Source organism: Conger conger, chromosome 17, assembly GCF_963514075.1.
Source record: "Conger conger chromosome 17, fConCon1.1, whole genome shotgun sequence".
In the NCBI taxonomy this organism is placed as follows: domain Eukaryota; kingdom Metazoa; phylum Chordata; class Actinopteri; order Anguilliformes; family Congridae; genus Conger; species Conger conger.
The window spans coordinates 11,747,791-11,772,242 of record NC_083776.1 but is presented as its reverse complement, the minus strand read 5'-3'; the positions used below and the strand labels follow the sequence as shown (position 1 = coordinate 11,772,242).

At 43.6% G+C, this 24,452-nt stretch overlaps 1 protein-coding gene and 1 long non-coding RNA gene across 3 annotated transcripts in view; one reads left to right on the top strand and one right to left on the bottom strand.

Moving 5' to 3' along the window:
• LOC133116962 (uncharacterized) overlaps positions 1-24,452 on the top strand; it is a 70,471-nt gene that overhangs the window by 1,891 nt on the left and 44,128 nt on the right. The window lies entirely within an intron of this gene.
• Positions 783-9,552, bottom strand: LOC133116439 (axonemal dynein light intermediate polypeptide 1-like). The gene is made up of 7 exons (XM_061225961.1): positions 9,522-9,552; positions 8,045-8,307; positions 4,511-4,644; positions 3,960-4,129; positions 3,471-3,649; positions 960-1,124; positions 783-812 (listed from the first exon to the last, which is right to left on the bottom strand). The coding sequence occupies exons 1-7, from the start codon at positions 9,550-9,552 to the stop codon at positions 783-785; spliced, it is 972 nt and encodes a 323-aa protein (XP_061081945.1).

Below are 24,452 nucleotides of genomic sequence, written 5' to 3'. Positions count from 1 at the left end.
GACAAGCAAGGTCGGTGATTATAATCAACCGTACGTCACTCTGGATAAGAGCGCCTGCCAAATGCCAATAATGTAATGTAATGTAATGTAATGTAATGTAATGTAATGTATGAGTCCTCAAGGCTCCTGGCTAGAGGCTAGTGGTCAAAAACTGTCAGATGTTTATATTAGAAAATTGCTGATATAGTAGTATGGGTATGATCTGTAGAGCCACATCTTGTTGTACGCAGCTCTGGATAAGAGCGTCTGCCAAATGCCAATAATGTAATGTAATGTAATCTTGAGGAACTTCAGGAAGGTCAAGATTGGTTGTAAGAACTGCACCTCAGTGTTACTGCCTCAATATGTGATCAGTTGTTTGTTGCCATGTAGACAGCTCCTGCTTGGCTTATTCTGAAATTGGTGAGTGGCAGCTGCATTCTCTCAGATAAGTGACTGTTGGCTGTAATATGGCAAGATAGTTTGGTCATAGGAAACAATGTAAAAAAAATAAATAATAAGAGTAAAATTTCCACAGGTACAGGAGGAATTACTTCTTTATTGCAATAAAAGTTTATAAAAATGTCTACTCTTAAAGCAAGTCATACATGGAAAAGTCTGCTTTACAAGGGTGTAAAAAAATTAGATTTTGTTTTTAAAATTATTTATTATCATACAGCCTATTTATTTATTTTTATTTTCTTTATTTTTTTTGTGAACCATGGGGATGGTGTCTGAAATATTTGAAATCCTTCCAGCTCTAAAGCTTTTCATCGAATGGTGTCCCATGATGAGTTGGCTGGTCACTTCTGTGCGATGCCCAACAGTTGAAACTGAAAAAGAGAGAAGCACATGCTATGCCTGAGAGATACACTGACATTACTGGGTGGCTGTTAATCTGTAAACAGGGCTATACACCGGGTTCTTGAGTGTACCATAGACAAGTGTTACAGTAAAAACACTGATATAAAGCACCGTACCTTGAGCTGCTGGTTGGTGCGCTTTAGGAACTCGATGTCCTCTGTGTGCTTCTTATCCTCCATGACCCGTCTGTCCTTCTCCCTCTGTTTATCGGCCTCGCAATCTGCCTCCATCTCCTTCAGCTGCTCTTCTAGAGCCAGCTTCTCCCCCTCCAGGGCCTCAATCTGCCCGAGGAGGGGAGGACCACCACTGGCTGTAGCAGCACATTCAGTCCTGCACAATCTACTGTTATGCACGCATTCATATTGCTTTGTGTGTGTGTGTGTGTGTGTGTGTGTGTGTGTGTGTGTGTGTGTGTGTGTGTGTGTGTGTGTGTGTGTGTGTGTGTGTGTGTGTGTGTGTGTGTGTGTGTGTGTGTGTGTGTGTGTGTGTGTGTGTGTGTGTGTGTGTATTCTACACAGAGAGTTTTGGATATTGATGTTGGTCTACAACATTTAACATGTTAAAGTGTCAGCTTCATAGCTGATCTTTGTTATGAGTAGCGATTTGACCGCTGTCTTGCTGGCGAGCTTGTTGGTTTAAGGAGCGGGGCTGGGTTTCTCTTCCCCTATTATTTTGTGATAGAGGGTGAAGGTTCTCTCCTATTGGTCTAAGGAAGGGGAAGATCTAACCCTCTAAACCAGGGATAGGTAACTCCAGTGTGTATGCAGGATTTTGTTGCCACCAGTTATCCTGGCTCAAACGGCTAATTAGCTACATGCACCGTGACCGATTCACTCATAAATGACCCCAATATAATGTTATAGGATATTATCAGCTGCTGTTTATATCAATGTGACTAGAAATGACATATCACAGATCATGTAAATGATTGGGCTAATTAAGTACTTATGAGCAGAAGTTGGTCTGACATCCAGAAACCGATACGGCCCGCCTTGCCTATCCCTGCTCTAAACTCTTGGTCTGCGTAAGTGTAAGACCCAGTCTTCTGCACCAATCACACTGCCCCTCCTCTACCTGTTCCTCCACACTACCCCTCCTCTACCTGTTCCCCACACTACCCCTCCTCTACCTGTTCCTCCACACTGCCCCTCCTCTACCTGTTCCTCCACACTACCCCTCCTCTACCTGTTCCCCACACTGCCCCTCCTCTACCTGTTCCCCACACTACCCCTCCTCTACCTGTTCCTCCACACTGCCCCTCCTCTACCTGTTCCCCACACTACCCCTCCTCTACCTGTTCCTCCACACTACCCCTCCTCTACCTGTTCCTCCACACTGCCCCTCCTCTACCTGTTCCCCACACTGCCCCTCCTCTACCTGTTCCTCCAGACTACCCCTCCTCTACCTGATCCTCCAGACTACCCCTCCTCTACCTGTTCCTCCAGACTACCCCTCCTCTACCTGTTCCTCCAGACTACCCCTCCTCTACCTGTTCCCCACACTACCCCTCCTCTACCTGTTCCTCCACACTGCCCCTCCTCTACCTGTTCCCCACACTGCCCCTCCTCTACCTGTTCCCCACACTACCCCTCCTCTACCTGTTCCTCCACACTACCCCTCCTCTACCTGTTCCTCCACCCTGCCCCTCCTCTACCTGTTCCTCCACCCTGCCCCTCCTCTACCTGTTCCTCCAGACTACCCCTCCTCTGCCTGTTCCCCCACACTACCCCTCCTCTACCTGTTCCTCCACACTACCCCTCCTCTACCTGTTCCTCCAGACTACACCTCCTCTACCTGTTCCTCCAGACTACCCCTCCTCTACCTGTTCCTCCAGACTACCCCTCCTCTACCTGTTCCTCCACACTACCCCTCCTCTACCTGTTCCCCACACTACCCCTCCTCTACCTGTTCCTCCACACTACCCCTCCTCTACCTGTTCCTCCACACTGCCCCTCCTCTACCTGTTCCCCACACTACCCCTCCTCTACCTGTTCCCCACACTACCCCTCCTCTACCTGTTCCCCACACTACCCCTCCTCTACCTGTTCCTCCACACTGCCCCTCCTCTACCTGTTCCTCCAGACTACCCCTCCTCTACCTGTTCCTCCAGACTACCCCTCCTCTACCTGTTCCTCCACACTGCCCCTCCTCTACCTGTTCCTCCAGACTACCCCTCCTCTACCTGTTCCCCACACTACCCCTCCTCTACCTGTTCCTCCACACTACCCCTCCTCTACCTGTTCCTCCAGACTACCCCTCCTCTACCTGTTCCTCCAGACTACCCCTCCTCTACCTGTTCCTCCACACTACCCCTCCTCTACCTGTTCCTCCAGACTACCCCTCCTCTACCTGTTCCCCACACTACCCCTCCTCTACCTGTTCCTCCAGACTACCCCTCCTCTACCTGTTCCTCCACACTACCCCTCCTCTACCTGTTCCTCCAGACTACCCCTCCTCTACCTGTTCCTGCACACTACCCCTCCTCTACCTGTTCCTCCACACTACCCCTCCTCTACCTGTTCCTCCACACTACCCCTCCTCTACCTGTTCCTCCAGACTACCCCTCCTCTACCTGTTCCTCCACACTACCCCTCCTCTACCTGTTCCCCACACTACCCCTCCTCTACCTGTTCCTCCATTCCTGCCTTCCCCTGCTCGGCGGGCAGAACCTTCCGGATGCTAAAGGCCATGCTGCGGTCGTCCAGCGTCTCGTAGGCAGCTATGCACATGCTGATCTCGTCTCGAACCTGCAGCAATAGCAGCCCCCTCTCTGTGCAGTTTATGGTTTCCTGTCTGATCAGCTCCTCTGTGGGAGGGTACCGAGGGCAAACAGGGCTTTAATCTGGTGTTGTGAAAACGACAGACCCCGGCGGAAACGCACGGTTTGATATCCCAAACATCTACCCTGAATGCTTTGTATGAGTGAGTGGTGTGTCCAGTTAAATACTTTTCCCTGGTGTGTAGGCTTTGACCGGCTCCTCCTTACCGAAGCCCTGTGAGTAGAGCTCTCTCCGGACGTGTGTTTTTAGGGTTTGATCGGCTCCTCCTTACCGAAGCCCTGTGAGTAGAGCTCTCTCCAGACGTCTGTTTTTAGGGTTTGACCGGCTCCTCCTTACCGAAGCACTGTGAATAGAGCTCTCTCCGGACGTGGCACAATCCAGTCTCTCTAGCCTGCCTCTGCTTCAGCTTCAGGTTCAGCTGCTCCTCCAGCTTGAGCACGTCCATGCGTGAGCTGGGCGTGGTGGACACTCTCTGCATCCACCGACCGCTGCCGTCAGCCCACTCCCTGCATCACGGGCACGTCCGGGGGGACAGAGCAAGGGATGCAGGTGGGCAGTGTGGGGCAGAGCAGGGATATGTGTGGGCAGTGTGGGGCAGAGCAGGGATATGTGTGGGCAGTGTGGGGCAGAGCAGGGATATGTGCGGGCAGTGTGGGGCAGAGCAGGGATATGTGTGGGGCAGAGCAGGGATATGTGTGGGCAGTGTGGGGTAGAGCAGGGATATGTGTGGGCAGTGTGGGGCAGAGCAGGGATATGTGCGGGCAGTGTGGGGCAGAGCAGGGATGTGTGCGGGCAGTGTAGGACAGAGCGTTTGGGCAGAGCGTGCGGGCAGTGTGAGGCAGAGCAGGGATACGTGCGGGCAGTGTGGGCCTGAGGGCAGGGCTTACCTCGGGGGCAGAATGGCGTGGAGGATCTCCTCGGTTTTCTTCTTTTTTGCACCTTTAATGGGGCACTTTGGTTTGGGTGGAGGCTGGACTGTAGCAGGCTGCTGTGGACTCCCTCTAAGAGCGGGGTCTGGACCCTGAGAGGGAATTACATCATCACTCCAGGATGTGCCCAAGAGGAAATTACATCATTACCCCCATGGTCTAGGATTGGGCTGCATCTTTGAAGGCCAGGATGGGCTCATTCCAATCCATTATTTTTCTCTTCTTTTCCCCTTTTCTTACTTTGAAGCCCCTTTATTGAAACATCTTTGTCAGTTAATTTGCATAAAAATGTATAGTTAAAAAAAACAAAAAACAAATAAAAAACAAACAAACCAGTATCAACCAAGAATACCAGAACTTCTAAAGCAAAAGAAACGGATGACGGATCGAAAACACTCTTCGGGAGACAGGTGTGAATGTTTCAGTGACTACTCTTAGCAGAAGACTTCACAAACAGATCTACAGAGGCTACACTGCAAGATGCATCACTAGCAGCAAAACAGGATGACCAGGTTTGAATATGCTAAGTAGTACCTAAAAGAGGCTTGTCACTTGTCTTCATTGACAACACAGCAGCAGAATGAATTCTGTACAGAAGCATCATATCTGTTGAGCTCAATCAAATGGTTCCAAAAGTATTGGACTGTGCGCAACAATGCAATGATCACAAACATACACCAGTGTTCAGAGTTTTTAATGATGAAGACTTTGCTTTATAACATTGAATAGGATAGCTTTGCTTGTACGTTCAACCCTGAATTAAATACATTAACACCGACCTAATATTCCTGGCGGTTACACCGTGTAGCCCATTAAGCTGCTATTCTAATGAGAGGAACTGTTACATGGTCATCATGCGGCATTAATTGATAAAAATAATAATTTTACTCCGTATTCTGTTATGGAAAATTGTAGCTGTGATGAGCAAATTCGGGTTAATTGCAAAAGTCCCTTTTGAAGAAAACGAGTACCACAACACATGCCTCAAAACGCATAAATCTTCCGGTGGTGCCATTTAAACAAGTTTTTCTCTGCGAAAATTCTGTGTTCGAGAAATCCGCATCGAGTAAACTGCTTTGATGGAATACCACCATACGCTAAACGACTCCCCAATCTCTTTTGTGAAAGGAATTGTACCTCAGTTGTCTTCCTTCTCACCAAAACAGGATCGTCATATATTAGCAGAGAAACGAATGTGTGCCCTTCCATTTTAAAATATTTACGTTCAATCTATTTTTCTTCTGGTGAATAATAGGTTTGACCCATTTCATATATAGCGTAATAGTGTTTAGTGTCATCACAGAAGCCACAACATAACATTCGATATTTCAGGTAAGACATCACAGTGGTCAGTCCAACGAAGAACGCAGACTAGTCGGCATTTAAATGTACATTAATCTTAGGAGCACGACCCTGTTTTAAATGAACGATAACAGAGAATTTAATTGAATCTTGCTTAACGAATGAATTAATAGATTTATTAATGGTCCACTGATCATCACAAAAAAAAAAAAAAGAATAGACGGACGCGTTTTTCATACAGTGTTCATGGTTCCCACGTTTGTGAGCAGCATTATTGTATTAACAACAAAATTAAATATTGGCTATAACTTCTGTGAAAGGGAATGAAAATGATTTCCATAAAATCATGGCAGTAGATGGCAGGATATGTAAACACTAGAACTAGATCACACAATCCAGAAAAGCTGTTCTTTTCCTTTAAACTGATCTCTGTAAAAAAAAAAAAAAAAAAAAGATTGTCAATCCGTGTTTCATGCCTGGGAGAACTGGGCTGCAGGCTCTCTGACCACTGAATGGCATGACTAACCTCACAGAGCTAACCTTTTACTGATTATACACTGCCCTGGCTGAGCTGATCAACTGAATGCGTGGTCCTCTAGCCCTCAGCAAGCGGCCAAAACCAGGCCTGATTGACCCACATGACTTTGGCACAATGTAAGGCTCTAGCAGCGAGATGCTCTAGCCACAGGTAGTGTCTCTTTGTACTTGTGTGCCCAGGGGCAAATCTACAGTGGAATGCAAAAGCTTGTGCTCTCCTGCTCAAGTTGAATTCTTTGTTGAATCTCTATGTCACAAGGAGTTAACACAACCTCTGCAGGGTGCAAACTAGACAAGAAAAAGGGATAATTAAGCAAAATATAACTTGACCAGTGGGGTGCAAACATTTGTATATTACTGTGCCTGCCTTTGCCGTAGTTTATGGAATAGGCTGCCTACAGCCTGTGTGGAATTTCTGTAAAGTTCAGTGTTTGACCTGCAGTATGTGCCATAAATATATATAATTGATAGGCTGACTCATTTTAAGGGCCAAAATCATTTCAGACCTCAGATCGGGGTTATTATAGTTTCAATGTTTGTTAATATTTTCATTTGGTTTTCAAATTTGATTTCAATTAGTTGACAATTAGTTCACTAGTAGATTAGTAGATTTAGTGTACATTGTTTTTTTGTAAATGGTTAGTTTTAGTTTATAATTCTTTCAAAATTTTTTCCAAAAGAATTTTTATTTTTTTATATCAGTTAAGACATTTCTCATGTACTTCATCTTTGTGTTACTTTTAGCTTACAATAATAACATTGCCTCTGATACTACCAAATGTCTTTTCCTCATTGTCCTAAACCTAACAATATCCTAAACTCCCCCAGTCACTGTCTCACGCCTCCCTATGCACTGTCCTAAACTTCTTTCTGGCGTGATGCACTTGGCACAAAAACCACTTTACAAATAGTTCATCATTAATCCCCCCTCGCTGTTACTGCGAATCCCACCCTCAGGACCTCTCTGGATGGGTTCCTTTGTGTAATCGCCCGAGACCGCCCTCTTCCCCTTTAAGTTATAATGGCTTTTAAATGTAACCACTTTAGCACTCTCCAAATGCAGTTTGGCAGCCTGCTAGGGTGCGCTGTGAAAGCCTCCCTGTTTTAATTGGCCGTGTCAGAGTGTAATCTTCATTTGTCTGTCGCGTCGCTGAGTGCGATGCCTCATCTTCCAAAATGGCTTAACCCCCACAGCCTCTCTGCAGCGGATTTCATCCCTGTCTTACTGCTGCGGGGCTACCGTGCCAAACGGCTCGTTTCTCTCCTGCGCTTCTTCCGATAGATTGCATGTCGTTTCTACATGAAACTGCGCTGAGTGCCTCTCTAGGAGGTATTGTGTTTGTGGTTACAAGTGCAGCATTCAGCGTTCTCTTAAATCTATTTTTCCCTGCTCTCTGCCAGGGACACAGATTTCATTGGCTGTTCTTATTGAGTACAATATTGTATACATATTGTAAAAGCGAGTGACGCCAAAATGTAAAAATGACGTTAAGAAGTGGCCCAGATGAAGCAACGTGAGGGGTCAAATCGGCCAACCGACTTTTTGCATATTTATTGCTACAAACAGCCCTTTTCCCAAGCAGTTGGGGAAAAGTTCAGGCTAAATCAAGGACAGCAACCTGCGGATGAAAGCCACAGGCGGGAGCAGGATACCTGCAGCCCCTCTTCTTCGGGCGAAGGGGAAATAAGAGCCGCGGTGAGCGCTGGAGTCTCTGCAGGCTCCATGTCTGAACGCTGGACGTCTTTTTGTAGCAAAGCCAGCGTGCTCCTGATTGCCTTCAGCTGGTGCAGGTAATGGCCGATGGCTGGCTCCCAATAAGTGAGGAATCGGGCCGTCTGCCGGGGTGCTGATCCTAATGGGCTGCGCTGGGCTGCTCTGGGCTGCAGCTGGGCTCCGTGGGGCTGCAGGGACTGTGCTATGCAGACAGAGAGTGCGGGGTAAGCAGTAGCATACAGTATACACACACACACACACACACACACGGGCTGCATACAAAAATGCATACTGTCTTACTATTAGGATGTAAAAATAGTATGATTATGTCTGAAACCATAGCTTTATAAAAGAGTGTGCTAAAGCTACCCAGATGCCACACTACATTCAGTGAAATATCAAACTGTGTGAACCCTGGACACTGTGCTGGGTCCTGACCCAAGCAAACAGAAGGGCTGGTGTTCAAACCGAAGCAGTGATGGAGTTGAACAATTTAGACACAAGTATTAGCTTTAACTTTACTTAGTGGAATGTAGTTAAAATCAATGCATATATTCTTTCTGTTTTCCTTAGACAAAGTCACATCAACGGTGTTTAAAGTGGCGGCCTTGTTTGACAACGTAGTATGTCCGAAAATCAATCTTTTTTTTGCTTGTACGCTAAAACTGCCTTATAGAGGCCAAATGATAGGATACGTGTGTAGTGTGCAACATTTCATTTCGGACGCATTTTCACACATTATCATCAATCTCATTCACTTATTCACACACTCTGGGCAATAAGTGTGCCGATCTCTAAGCCGTTTGAGAGTTGAGACGGTTTGTTCTGACTGCAGCAGTCTACATTGCTCATTCATCCGTTATTCAGTTTTGCCTTTTATTCATGGATTTCCACCAGCTTGCATTATTGATTCGCTGCCGGATATTATGTGTGTTTATTCTCAGAGCGATTCACAGGTTAATGGCTCGGTCGCCCCTATCTGAGGCCCTCCTCTTTAAGTGCGGGGTGGTCGGAGGAAGGCCGAGGTGTGGAAGCTCGGTAGCGTGCGAGGCTGTGCCTGGCTCTTTTCGCTCTGTTTGGCTCCCGGCCTGCTTCTGTAGCTCTGACCCGCACAATTTATCACCCGCGGGGGAAATGGGACCCCACGGAGGGCCTACGCCTGGTGTAATGCACATTTGAGAGATGGCCTGCCAGGTCTTGGCAGGGGTCGGGTTGAGTAAAATGAATCACTCAAGTGTCTTGAGTAGGCCCGGAGGACAAACAAGTGGGCTTGAGTTGTGGAAAGAAAGGAGCTGATTTGGTCGTCTTGTTTCAGGGAAATAAGGACATAACTAGTGCGACAGTGTTTTGTAACACGTAGCATTTATTTTTATACATTGGCTGGCTAATCCGGGGCTGTATACATCCAATTCTCACCCCAATCTGACAAGTCCGACTCTGCAACCATAGTTGCGCTCTGTGAGCACTTCCGCGGTTGTCCCCAACACTCCCCGCGATTGTCCCCTGATGGCGTCTCCAGCTGCTCCTTTTCACACCGCTGACCTCAGGTAAGCTCGCACAACACGCTGTCGGAGAAACAACTTTCACAAGCAGCTTTCTGCGGCCGCGGGGGTCCAAGGTTGAGTGTCCCTGCAGGGCCTGAGGCCCCAGGGAGTCTGAGTGTGAGGTTGAGGTGGTTTCTGCAGCTGCACAGAAGCCCCCTCTCCACAGAGCATCCCCACAGCCAGCCATTCATCACGCCGCAGCCTAACTCCCACTGTAATACATTACTGCACAAAACTCACCTGGATCAGTTTAATCATCCTATTTAATAAAACATAAGCGCTAAGATGGAGTGCGCCCCGTTGCTTGGCAACGGACCGCAGGTATTTATAATCTTCAGAGTTCTCCACTTTACTTTTGTGAATTTTATAGTTTTACCTTGGGATCAGGATTTAATCTCTTTTTTTAAACTCTTTAGTATAATAGTTTAATATCATTGCAGTCACCTTTGGAATCCTGAATCTGAGGATAGGCATAGGGGCTCTGTAGGCTAATGTGTGAACTTTTTTGATGATAATTCTGTATATTGTCCAAGCCAAGAAGTCACACATACTGTACAGCACTTGCTTATCATGCAGACTTGTTGCTGATGCTTAATGTAATGCCACAGTGTTATTGATTTATAAAAGATTAAGAGCAGGGGTGGTTTGGTGGATAACTAGTTGCTTTGTTATCTTTAAAAATGGGTCATACAATCGCCTATGTTTCAATGCTGAAAGATTTCCTAAAAGGATTAGGTAAAATAACTGGAAATATGTCTCAATGCCGTTTTGAAAGAACCTTGTGTCACAAGTAAATGTTTCTAAATCCTTCCTGCACATAATGTAATGCCACAGTGTTATTTATTTATAAAAGATTAAGAGCAGGGGTGGTTTGGTGGATGACTAGTTGCTTTGTTGTCTTTAAAAATGGGTTATTCAATCGCCTATGTTTCAATGCTGAAAGATTTTCTAAAAGGATTAGGTAAAATAACTGGAAATTTTGAAAGAACCAGTCATTTAGAGACAAGTAAATGTTGCTAAATCCTTCCAACACAATTTGTTTCTATTGTTTATCTTGTGTGGCAGGTGAAGGTGAGGTTCCAGTGCTTTGTTGGGTGTGATGGTTCTGGTGTGGCAGGTGAAGGTCATTGTTTTGTATTTTGTGTTACATTATGCTAGTTCATATAGGTAAAAAATTATCTGAAGATGATGAGCCCTAATGCTTTGTCACACAAGCTTAAGGAAAGGGCACTTTTGTTCATTCATTTTTCAATTTAATCTGGAATTCAAGGGGAGAAATGCCATCATGCTGTATATATGCTGTGTAGTTGGATTGAACTACCTGGATTATGTGACTTGTCAGTGGCACAGTCCAGATGATATTTTCCACATGTTGCAGCAGGCCTGTTGTTTGCAGCATCTACTGTATCAGGTGGCACTTCAAACCTCGTACCTTACAAATTAAGTTCGCAAGTGGGTGACGTGGTCAGTCTTGAGTCAATGAAGGGCCTTGTCTTTGATGCCCCTCACTGCACTTTTCCCACAATTGTTAATATTATTACCATGCAGAGGGGGCTTTGTCCAAAGGCACACTGCCCACATTTCCCTCCTGTGAAACACTGCCTTCCGATGCTGCCGGTCCTCTTTGTACTTCACAGCAGCGTGGTTCCGTGTGAAGCTGGTGTATTGGGCCTCAAGGGATGTTCTGTCTGTGGCATACAGAGGATTTTTGTATTTTTCCGTGAGGTTGCGTAGGTCCTCCTGTGGAAGGCAATGGTGGATATGCCTCCGCCTCCACCTCTGCCTGTAGAATGTAAAATGCGCAGTGCAGGAGTGTAGACTGTGGGGATAATGTTGTGTCAGAGTGCCTTGCAGTCATCGGTGATGAAGAACTGGGGCCCACACTCTCCTCCTCCTAAAGAAGACTGCTTTGACAGTTGAGGAGCAGCTCTGATTGGGGCTGGGTATTGTCACTGACTTCCTGATGCGATTTGTTTCGTAAGCGGACCTTAGCGTAGTGGTCAAGGTACATGACTGGGACATGCAAGGTGGGTGGTTCGATCCCCGGTGTAGCCACAATGCCATCCGCACAGCCATTGTGCCCTTGAGTAAGGCCCTCACTTAACCCTGCATTGCTCCAGGAAAGGATCGTCTCCTGCTTAGTCTAATCAACTGTATGTCGCTCTGGATAAGAGCGTCTGTGAAATGCCATTAATGTAATGGAATGATTCTGATTCTCAAAGTTGTGGTTCGATGTGATTTCTGGTTTGACTCCATTCCGATTCACGAGAACCCGATTTGATTTTCGATTCAACATCACTATTTCATGACCATGTTGCACCGCTTGCATATGGCTTAGCTTTTTGTGCTTCTTTATCATGATTTTTCAATCCAGAATGCATCCAGATAACTGCCTTTTGGTTTAGCGGCAGTGGATTCAGTGGAGTCGCTTCCACCATGTTTGTTTATTCAACTGCGGTTTATCTTCCGCGAAGAGCCAAAGGCAAGACCAACTGACTTTCCCCTCATAGTTCTGTGGTTTCCATAGTCGGTCAGCAAAATTTTCTCACCTCCATAGAAAAAAAACATGTATTAAAAGATCAATCTTGGGATTTTGTTAAACGATATCGGATCATTCAAATTAAGAATCGGAAAACTGATTTTCTTAACCCAGCCCTAGCTCTGATGGTTTGTTTTCATTCCCTGAGGTTGTCATGAGATCTCTCAGTGGTAGGACCCCAGCAGCGGAGTGAGTAAGCAGCCCAAATAATCGACTGTTGTCTCGGTCACAGTTTCTAGAGGATTCCACAAAAACAAGCTCACTGCTGTGTTCGCCGGGTGCAGGGCTTAATAATGGTTTGGCCGTGTGTGGGGTTTGTCCCTCTGTACTCCGGTGTCTTTCTCTTCTTTGTTGTATTTATTGAGCTGCATCTTCTCCCCCGAGGCTGCTCCAGAGCACTTCTGGAAAGTGGAGAGGAGAGAAAGCGAGGAGAGAAAGCATCATTTGTATTTTTCTCCATGTTAAATAGTTCACTGCTAGGGAATGTGTTTAATGGCAAAATTCCATGAGTAAGTTGCATACAGCTGCATCTACTGAATCTTGACACAGATATGTAGATGGGAACAGTACGTATTCAAAAAAAGGTGGCAAAATGTAAAAACTGTGAATGTGTTTGCAGACCTTTTAATGCAACTGTATAGCACAGGCAGATGGACACACTACAGTGCCCTTTGTGATTTACACCTTACACAACCATAGTATTGTTTAGAAACTATTGCTTTGTGCTGTATAAAAACAGTTTGAGATATAATCCATTGTCAGATTAATCAAATAGACCCTTGTCCTTGTCTTTGTTGTACTCTTAGCGCGTGAAATTGTATTTTCCTCTTGGCTCTTTCAGTGCACTTGTTCCTGGTTATGGGTATGTAATTTGTTGTATGTCGATCTGGATAAGAAAAATAACCTTGTGGAAACTAACCTTGATTCACAGCGTCTTGAATGTGTGGTCTGTTTCACACATCGTGTGCTGTAACACCCATTATTTGGATATGTCTTGGCCTTTTGTCAAGTTAGGCCAGATGCCGTCTGGAACAAATTCAGCCATCTTTGGACCTCCTCATCAGAATTTAATCTGAGTTTTATCTGGCATTTGAAATTGCCATCTGATAAACTCTCATGGGAGCAGAGGTAATGATGAAAATGTGATGGGGGGGAAAAATGGTGGTGGAAGTAAGAAAATAGATTTTATAGTTAGGCAGGTGAGATCATGGTTCAAAATCTCCCTCAGAATCTCATTCGCTCAGATCCCACTTGTTGAACATGGACTGTAAAATTGATATTTACCCCATTCTTCTTTCCACAATTACACTAGCATGCACAGATACACACACCCCAGACAGACACACCAGAATATTGAGAAGCACACGCCTGTTGCTTATCCATCTGTTGTTTTCACTTGGTATCAACTGTCATTTCATGTTTGGGTGTTTTGGGTCGCTGTCATGCGTTTCAGTTGTTTATGACTCATATGGTTAATTGGTCGCCTTTGCGATGCTATCTTATGTTGTGATTTAGACATTTTTATTCAGCGACTTTGTTTCCTGGCCAGCTGTTAACACTTTTCATACTTTGTCATGTTTCACAGTGAAATAATGATGTGTGATGGGATTTAATATAAGGATGCGTAAAGGAATTAGGGCACTTCTTGTGGAGAGGGAATGGCGTAACTTAGGAATTGGTTTTAAAATTAGATCTACCCATTTATTATTTTAAATGAATGACCAAATGGTGTGACATCTCATTTTCCATCTGTGTGTGGGCAGAAGAAGAGAGGATACTCACTCTACTTGGACTACCTACTGCACGTAAAAGGAGACCACAGCTGAACAGTACGTCTGTCTCCTTTTTGCTCGTGATATTTCTACGTTTATGTAGGCCTGCCAACTCATAGTAAGATGTCAAGCCTTACATGAGCCAATGGTTAGCATCGAGCCAACTTTCTACAGTCACCCTCAGAGTAGCAGCTTGTTATTGTTGAGGTTGTGAACTAGCTGAACACCTGTCATAAGCCTCAGCCCTTTCTGTTTAGACCTAACCCCAATAGGCTGCAATGCCTCCGGCTTTTCCTTCCTGGAAGCAAATGTCACATCATCATTAGTGGCCATGGTTGCATTTAGCTATGTCAATTATACGTGACATTTACTAGACTTGAGGTGAGCATGTGAGATGTAATGCACTGGATGGTGGCCACAGAACCTCAACAGCTGAGGAATATCATGGCAGATGAATTGCCATAATTGTCTGCATGGTCTTGGGGGAGGGGCAAGACGTCTTTCATAATGAAGTAGAAGGCAGACTTCAGAAATAAACATAATAATACCTCTATATTTATATACATCTTGGCTTGAGGCATTGCCATTTTTCCTTATTTCTGTAATGGACCATTTTGTACATGAACATCTGTTTCTGCACCCCCCATAATCCCTAGAACCTTGGCTGTCATGTTTGACACTGATTGTGTTTTCATCTTATTTTAATGTGATGCGCAGTAGTGTTATGTTTCTCAGGTAGGGAAGGGTGAATTAGGGGAGTGCTACAGCGGGAGGCCACCACAGGTTCAGATGAGCTATGCTCTGCTCAATGAGTCCTGAATGGTCGTATCGGGTAATGTAACTCTTGGCTCTACAACAGGGCAACAGCTCCATTCCTGCAGGGCCGGTGTGTATGCAGGTCTTTGGTTGCCACCAATTAAACTGCCTAAATGGGATACTTATTGTTATAAACTCATGTTGGTTTAGCCATAGATTATACCACAATAAGATGTTTCATGTTGGGACACAGGAACAGTCTTCAGCTGCCATTCATGCAGTTATCTGAAATATACTGTAGCTACCATATAATGACTAAATTACTTGGCTAATTAAGTCATTAAGAGCAGAAGTTAACAATACTTGGCCCTCTTTGCCAACCCCTGCTCTAGAACTTCACTTTGTGATTCAATGATCGATGTTTGTGAAGGAAACCGAAAACAGAAATTTCTCAAAGCTTTTTTTTGTTTTGTTTATAGACACGCATGCACACAGTATTTCTGATATACCCACACATTCCCTGCCATACCTGTGCATGTATCCGCCCAGCTCTTTCTCTGTGTACTCATTTCAGTTCTCTATCATGAGTTGCTGCACTTCAAGCCTGGGGCGAAGCATTTTCTCTATCTGCGGGGTGTGATGTGATAATGTGTGTGTGTGGTGGGGGGCGGTGATGCTCATGGGAGTGCTGGAAATTCATTATCCAAATTAAATGTGTCATGGACCACTGGACCTGGTAATTGTCCTCCAGGTGTTATCACTATGAGAGAGCTTAATCAGTAGACTCTTACCTGCACTGCGTTTCCCCCTCTAACCCAACACCACTTTTTTAAAATCAATTGCTGATGAGTTTATCCTTTTTGCTCACTAGCAAGTGCAGTGGCAGCAGCGCACTGTGCCTTGACAGGTGCAGTCTACTTGCAGATGGGCAGTAGTAGTTTCAGGGCACCGCCAGCAGGTGGCAGTCTCAGTGCAGTCATGGTGCAGGGGAGAGGTTGCCATGCCGTACAAGGAGAGGACTTTGGACATTTGGCTGTGTGCTGTCACATTTGAATGAGTCTGGATAATTGATAGCGATGATTCATGCGATATTTATTCCGTAGTCATGTGGTCGTTTCAGTTCTTGTTATTTGTGGTGTCCTAGAGGAGCGGTCTTATTTGAGTAAAAGCAGAAATACTACCAGCTGCTGAGGAATCTGTTGGAATCGCATGTGTGTGTGCAGTGTGTGTGTGTGTGTGTGTGTGACGTATAAGGACAGTAACACAATTGTTGCATTTCTTGCTGTTTTGGATGAGTACTCCAGCACATTGTATTTGAAATAAAACAATGAATGTGGGTTAAAGTGTCAGCTTTGATGGTATTTCCATCCATATCAGGTGATCCTCGCCATTTTGATTGGATTGGATTACACCAATCGCTGTAGCCATTTGCAACCTGAATAACATGTTGGTATGTTTAGTAATAAATGTAAAAACAGTATAATAGTGGATGAACACACACCTTTGAGGGGCAGAATAAGCAATCGATTGGAAGTTCTTAATACCAGTGGCCCCAAGGATGTGTGCTTAATCCCCTTGCATGCTTTCTTTTTAACAATGACTGTGTAGCTAATCATGCCAAGAAGAGTACTTCTAAGTTTGCAGATGATTATGAGGCACAACAGCATCTTTACGTTTTGAGGTGACTTGGAACGAACAACAATGTTCTTTCTGAACTGTCATCATTGCTCTATAAAGAGTGTTTTAATTGGAAGCATAACTGCTCGGTACGGTAATTTGGCTGCAGAGGACAATAGGCTATTCAGAAGACGAGGAGGGTTGGCACGGAATATAATTGGCAGACTTGTTGTCAGCAGAAGATATTTAATCTGCTAGGTGCTGCAACAAGGCCATAAAAATTATCCAAGACCCCAGTCACCTAGGTAGTTTCTTTTCCCACCCCTAACATCTGGCAGATAATAGTGGAGCCTTAAAAGGATATGTTTTTCTTCAAATGCTGTGCTGCTTTTAAATATTACATTGAATTGTTTTTGTTTTTGTTGAAGGAGCTTACATATCCCCATGTTGTTTTCCATATTTATTCACTGTACATATGTCTATAAAAACGCCAATAAACTATTCACTTTTACTTGAAATGTGGGGCACTGATGCATGTATAGGAACTTGGGTGAAAGCCGTTCTGTAAATTCCAGACCAGCTTAGAAATGTCTGCTGGTGTCCAAACTGAAGAGTGAGCTGGGATAAGCTGGGTGGTTGGTGGTCCAGCTTAATTGCGATGATTGATCAGCTCGGTCAGTTTGGTTGAAGATGCCCCAGCTGGTTTTGCTGCCCTGCTTGTATGAGTTGGCAACCAGTTTCCTGAAGCATCAGTGTGCTTGCGTGCAGCTGCTGGGATGTTCTTACTGGGAACACTATCCACTCACCAGTGTTCATATGAGTGTCCAACCTCTCTGTAGATATTTAACACATTGGGCCCTATTTTCACAGTCAAGCTGCAATTGTCTGCTTAAGGAGCTTGACTATTTCACAGTCAAGCTGCTTAAGGAGCTGGCCAATTAGAGCGTGTCTAACTCAGTTTTGGTAATTGTGTGGTTACAGTCATTTAGGCAACTGCGGCGCAGTTGTAAAGGCAGGCTGGTTCGATAAAAATAAACTAACTTTGGGTGTGGTTTCAACTGCTGTGAAAATGGCCTGTGCCCATGTCACATTAGAAGTTTAAACTGGCACGTCCACATTAAGTGCTCTTAATGGATAAGCATGACACGGTGCGTAGCCTCACCTTTCTGATGACTCAGAAGTGCTGTTAAAATCCTTACAAAACTCCAGTCATCACAGTGATGGAATTTCTAAAGTGAACTGTCCATTGTTAGATTTGTCTTAGCACTCTAATACTCACTCACAGTTCAGTCACGTGACTTAACCTAAATTGGTTCAATCAATGGATTTTGTGTAAAAGAAAGTAATCTGTGGTGATAGCTCTGGGTGATAGAATCTGCTGAACACCTAAAATACAAAACAAATATTATAATAGATAAATAATTCATTAATTAATAATATAGCTCTAGTTGTGAATTGCTGCATGTGAAATGCACTTTAATAAGTCACTTTGGCCAAAAGCATCTCCTGTATGACTGAATCCCATCACTGTAATGGCAAAGTAATCGTCATGTGCTTTATTCATACAATGTTTTGTGATAAATGAAAGGGCTGAGAGAATACAAACTTTGATTAAATAAAATGAAATGTAAAACATTGGGCCAATACAGTAGTGCTCTGCAGAGCCAGCCCTCAGGTCCTGGTGGTCCGAAACAAGTGCCCCAACATAACTCACACCCAGGGAAGTGCTTGGCCCAGGGCTGGTTGTGGCCCGAAATGACTGCCTGGTGTTGATGCCTGTGGCGGGCTGTTGTCACTCATTTGTTTCCCATCTGATCCGCATTGGCAGAGGTAGCTGTTTCTGCCTCTGTTTGCTCTCTGTTGGTATCAAAGGCATGAAAGCCTTAAGAACAGGCAGATGTATGTGTGCATGAGAATGCAGGTTTGCCCCTGTCTTGATGTGCTCACCTATACCATTTGACACGGACCTTCTGGTACACATCACGTATAACATTAGAGAGGGTTTTTTGTTGCACCGTAGGAGAGCAAGTCAATTAAGCAAAACGTGAACATTCTAAGCTTACATATTTCCCCCCCAAAAAAGACGCTTCTGTCATTTGTAGACAGTCTACCGCGTAGACGGGTAGATTATTGGACCCGGTTGTCCTGGTCAATGCACAGGATGATGTCATCTTTGGCTCGTCCGCGTTAGGGCATGAGTGGACTTAGTTCTGTAATTCACACGTCTTGGTCCTCTGTATCCCCTGCCCCCTGTGAATATAGTTTAGAGATATGGCACTGCCACTCACAGTAATGAGCTAACTGTATCACCGGAAAGATCGCTGCGTTAGCCTGATATCCGTTTCTCCTGCAAGGCCCTCGCAAAGCCAAATATGTAATCAAGGAGGAAGTGGGAAAGTAATTGCGGCTAATGACGCGGTGCAGAGGAACCTGATGGCGATTGATCCTACGCTGAGATCTAGGTGGCAGTGTTATGAGCGAGACAAGGAAGGGGGAAGACTGAGCGAAGGGGGAAATGTTTGGCTCCAATTCCGTTTTGGCTCTTTGTGATTGGGGGTGGCTCGAAATCAGTCAAAGCGGAGTCAAGGGCCTGCGAGAATGAGTGAAGAAAAGCGCTTCTCAAAGTAATAATCTGTGAAACAGTTCACTGTGCTGTCATAATTGAATATGATGTCTAGCTTACAGTACACCTCTGTTTCGGTGTTGCAGTTCTTCGGGGTGGTAATACATTCACAGAATTGCAGTGTATGCATCGACATCAAAGATCCATATCGGATAAAAAAAAAAATTGTGTGTGCTGCGGAAAGCAATGACTGAATGAAATGGAAAAAGCAGCTCTGTATTTCAGCATTGAACCATGCTGAAGGATTTTCCTGCATTTCATATTCATTTTCAAATACTGAAAGTATTCCATTATCTACTGTGACAGTAACGTTGCATCTTCGTGCTTCAGTTGGATCTAAGAAGATACAAATTGGCAGTTTCAGGCAGTTGTAGAAATGGAAAAAATACTAGTCAGTTAGCTATCAATGAACACCTCAGTTTGCTTGTATCCTGGCCACCAGTAGGCCTATTGACAAATCAATAAATATTTCCCGCCAATTGTCTCTCAAAACCTGCCAAAATGGTCTGAAACAAGCCCTCAAATGAGATTTGCCAAGAGGTCTCTTTATACTGTTAGTAAATTCTGAATTTACTGAGGAATGAGAAAATGACCTTTATCTCTGTGAAGAAGCAGATCAACCATTCTTAGTAAAAAGCAGGAAAGTTTATTACAGTCAGGAAAATGTTCCAAAGAGCAATGGTGTTTGGGGTGTTTATAGTGTTACATTTGTATATATTCAAATATATCTACAAATCAAGTGTAACCTCTGATTCATGGTAAGGAATTGCGCCTATCCCGAGCACTTCGGATTGGGCCATTCAAATCCCTAATGGTAGTGGGGCCTTGCCCCGCTCCCCCCTGGAGCCCAGTGGAAAATCCCCAGAGGGGGAACCTTGAAACTGATAGCGGTCATTATCGTATGTGAAGTGGTCCAATACACAAATTTGTCTGTCTCCCAACAATACTCACCAAGTTTCATGATGATCAGCCATTGGTAAGCCTGTCATTTGGCTGCTGATGGCCATGTTTTTTTAAAGATATATTTAGTTTCTTGGAAACACTGGACACAATATACATAATTTCAACATAATTGGTAAATGGTTCAGGAGATAGAGGCGCACCTTTTTGCTTCTTGTAGAGCCGGCTATTAGTGAAGAGGTGCCAAAACATGCAAGCTTCCACAGAATCGCACCTGTTTTAGTAAAATTAACCATGGCATTGTTATGGGCCAAAACACAAAATAATAAGTGCTTTACGGCACCACCATCTCATTGTGATAATTTGAGTTGTGGGGAGAGGGGGGTAGGAACATATCTGGCAAGTTTCATAGCTCTATGATTTACAGTGTGATTTGCTGCCATTTCCATTTTAGAGAAGAATATAAAAATAATAATAATACAATAATACAAGCAGAACAAAAAGAAAAACGGTTTCCATAAATCAAGGAAACATGCAGCTCAAAATGCTTTACAGTCAAAGTACGGTGTCCTGGGCAACAAAATTACTCTCTACAAAACCATCACCACAGTGCCAGTGTCCCCCGTTCACCTTTTACTTTATTCCTGCAAATTACATCAAAAAGAGTGACTTTGCTGTGAGCCACAATTGAACGTAATTCCCCTGAGAAATCAATTTCGCTCTTGAGAAAGCATTAGAGGGAGTTTGAACACAGTCGCCAAGGAGATTTGAGTTTTGTGTATTATGGCTTTTGTAATAATAGTAATTTGGGGTGTTTTTAAATGCACCTCATGATGCCATAAGAGGCACTGCAGTATTGGGCATTGACAGCGTTGCCTTTGTTTGAAGTGAGATTGCAGATTACACAAATTAATGTTTTTTCCTTCTTTAGCGAATCTCCTAAAAAAAGAAACACAAATAGCTTAATCGAATGTGAAAACAAAAATTAAATCAAACAAGTGGCCCCCTATTTGGGACGGGGCCAAAAGCTTACAGTAATCCGCAAACCAGGCAGAAAACAACCCAGCCTCGAGGGTCGATAAAATGAATGCCAGAAAGGCCATGCAAAAGTAAAGCAATTAATCCTGCAGGCAGAAAGTTGGTGCCGTCTCTTTAAGAAACACAATGTAATTCCCAAAGCTGGTGCTCCAGATGGGTTGGAGTATTTCTCTGGCCCTTCGCCAGGATGCTGCTCTCAATGGGATTAGTCTCAGGATGCTGTTGATTGCTATGCGCTGCATTAAATTGTACTCACCATCCGGGAAGAAGCAAGGGGTCAATTAATGGCGTGAATATAGGATTTAAGAGTTATGATTAATTGGTGGGTATATGAGACGTGAGTGGAGGAGAGAAATGTGTGCACATTTCTTTCACCCACTTTGTGTCTGTCCATTTCTCCTCATCTCTTACAGTTTCTCTTTGTTCCCTGTTCAGACAGCATCCAAACATTTATGGTCTGGCATCATTTTTATTGTTGGCCAGGTATTGTTGTAATAATCGGCAACACACACACACACACACACACGCACACGCACACACACACACACGCACTCACACACACACGCACTCACACACACACATACACACACACACACACACACACACACACACACTGTTTCATTGCTGAAAGAAAAATGGTTGTTTTTATTGGGCCTAGGCATTGTATGACTTGATTGGTATGTTCAGTTATGCTTGATGCAGTCCTTGACTCTTGGGTTGTCATTCAATGCTGTTTTTTTCAGCAGTGATTTAAAGTAATCTTCATGTTGTGGAGAGTGATGCTTTTGTGTAATATCAGGTGGCAATGAACAGCAATAGTTCCCTATTTAAGGAAATACATCGGCTCCCAGTATCTTGGATCAGTGTACTTGCACAACAGAACCATTGTAGGAGTAAACAAGTCTGTACATACCCAAAAATTCTCAATTCAAATAAAGACACAAGATTTTGCTGAATAACACCTTTTCTTCAGTCTATTTAACAAAATAGCTTTTGTCTTATATAGTACACATATTTTCCACATTGGGAATACACACACCTTTCTGAATATTTACAAACTGTACATGTAGATTCTTTTAAAAGATCAACTTGGGTCTTTGGGGTACAAATAAATACACTCAGGGAAAATTTCCAGTTGGACATACAAAGCATTTATCAATCAATCTGCTGCATCTTGTTAGATCAAACAAAACCTTTCCTTGAATTTAAATTTCATACACTTCTCAACTTTTTTTACTGTAGGTGAGCACAAAGCATTTTTCAAAAGAATTACATACCAAAAGCAAATTAAATATTCATATTTATTTTACATAAATAACCCCTGCTGCACAGATAATTCACGTTGATTGTATAACAGTATCATTCTCATTTGATAGTGTTGAAGTTGATTTTCAGGCACTCTTTCATAGAATCTTCCATATCATCCAGCTACAGTTGGTGAATTCAACAATGGTTTTCATTTTCAAAACAAAAATGAATGCAGAGGTTGGTGTGTATTGTAAATGTATGGGCAGGGTGGTTTAAAGAGAAGGATGGAGAGAGATGGAGAGCACATGACAGTGAGTGAGAGAGGGAGAGAGGCTGTCACAGGAAGCTGAACACAAATAAGGCTGCAAGGAGCGGGCACACAGGCGTTCATCTACATGCAGGATGAAAATGATAAATACATTTCATAAATAAGAATCATGTGAAATCAGTCGGGTGGGGCAGGACCGTATAGGGATTGTGGAATTAGCATTACCACATGCGTTTCCATAAAAGAGAACGTAAACCCGATTCCTCATTTTCAGATAGTAGCATTGGAAATTCGTCTGACATTTTCTCTGTGGATCTGTCAAAAGAGACCAACCTGGATTTTTACTTCTTTTACAGGGTCCCTGTCAACTAGCATTCATCAAACTCACTATCTCGTTCTTTCAGTAAAATGTGATGTGGTTCATTTTATATAATTTCATTTTACCCAGAATTGTATAATTGCCAAAGCAAATGTATTATCCTTAAATGGAATGATCTCGGTCAGCCTTGTGAGATATTTGTCATTTCATTTAACAGACTGAGTGAAAAGATTCAACTTGGTACTTTATGTACCCCATCTCATTTTGAGCACATTGCTGCCTCCTCTGAGACCGTGTGCTGACTTCTGTTGGCCAGTTTTGCCCACTCCTGCCGTAATCGGGTCTCTTTTTCCCAAAGCGGTTTTCCCACGGGCTTTAAAGTTATCCCTCAGTGTGAGGTCAGCAGAGCCTTCTCTGACTGCACAAATTATAATTCTCACATCGCACCTCCCCCGGTCATCCGTGTTGATAAGCCAGATGCCACTTAACTATGACTGATAGCAGCTTTTCCTCAATGTACTGTGCTACTTATTGTGGTTATTAGAACAACAGACATGTGGCGGTAGCATGTTTTAATACTTTTATGATTTTATGAATATTTTATGAGAAAATCTGCAGTTATATCACCTGCATAAAAAGTCAGAAATAGGTCATTCATAAACAAAATGCGAGTAAAGATACAGATAAACAACTTAAATTAAATGAAAAGGTAAAATGTGTGAATTTGTTTAATTGTTTTGTAGTAAAACTATTTATTTCGCAGTATCTGTCGTTGCTTGCTGATGCATCTATATAAAGTCATGTATTGATGGAGTTGGTTTGAATGGACAATTATAATTTTGCTTCCTGTCGATATATAGAAGAATATTCTTGCATCTATCCCAGAACTCCACCAGTGACATTGCAGTGCTGTTTCCTCATGTCGATAATTTGTGAGTTAATGAGTCCATTTAGGGTTAGTTTCTCTGCTCCTTCTTGAAATGTATTGACACATTGGCTGTTTTTTTGGGTTTTTTTGACTGTGCTGTACATCTGCGGTGTCGGGTATGAATTTTTAGCTGTTCAGTCTTTTTGTACTTTCACTTTTCAGTACTAAGCAGTGGCTCATTACAGTGTGGATGTTCCTAAATGAGCATGAACTATGCTCCTAATCCTTGTCACCCCGCAACTCTCTTAGCTGTGCCAGCACAGTAGTTTTTTTGGTGAGCTGCTTCAGGTCCACAAATGTAAAACAGAAATTGAGATGTAGGGAATGGTGCAACACAGCAGAATACCGACTGCCCCATCTCGTTTTGCATTGCTCAGGAGGAAGTTTTATTAGTTGGTCTGAAACTTGCTCCATTCCATAGAAGTGCTGTGTAGCACAACTTTCTGCTTGGATAATGCTTTAAAACCATTCTAACGGCTCCCATGAGTTTGTCAAGTTGGGGAAGTTTTTTGGCGGCGTATGTCTCAAATCTGCCTCTCAAAGCTCTCCTGTGTTCTGCTGCCCTCCTCCCTCTCTCCCACTTTTCTTAGTCTTCATACAACAAGGCTGTACTTGATATTTTTCATTGATAGTATTTGATCAATTGTTCTATTCTGTGTTACTGTACATTGAAAACTGTACAGAATATATAATTTTTTCTGTGTAGAAAATCATGTCGCTTTTAGTACAGTTAAACACAACTATGATTAGTCAGAAGAATGTGCAAAGCCAGTGCCAATGGGGAGCCCATGAGAA

Coding starts and splice junctions, on each gene's coding strand:
- LOC133116439 (XM_061225961.1), bottom strand. CDS start 9,552: ATGGTTGCAGAGTCGGACTTGTCAGATTGGG. Junction 4,130..4,510: donor CACGCCATTCTGCCCCCGAG/GTAAGCCCTGCC, acceptor CCCGTGATGCAG/GGAGTGGGCTGACGGCAGCG. Junction 1,125..3,470: donor AGGCAGGAATGGAGGAACAG/GTAGAGGAGGGG, acceptor CTCCTCGGGCAG/ATTGAGGCCCTGGAGGGGGA.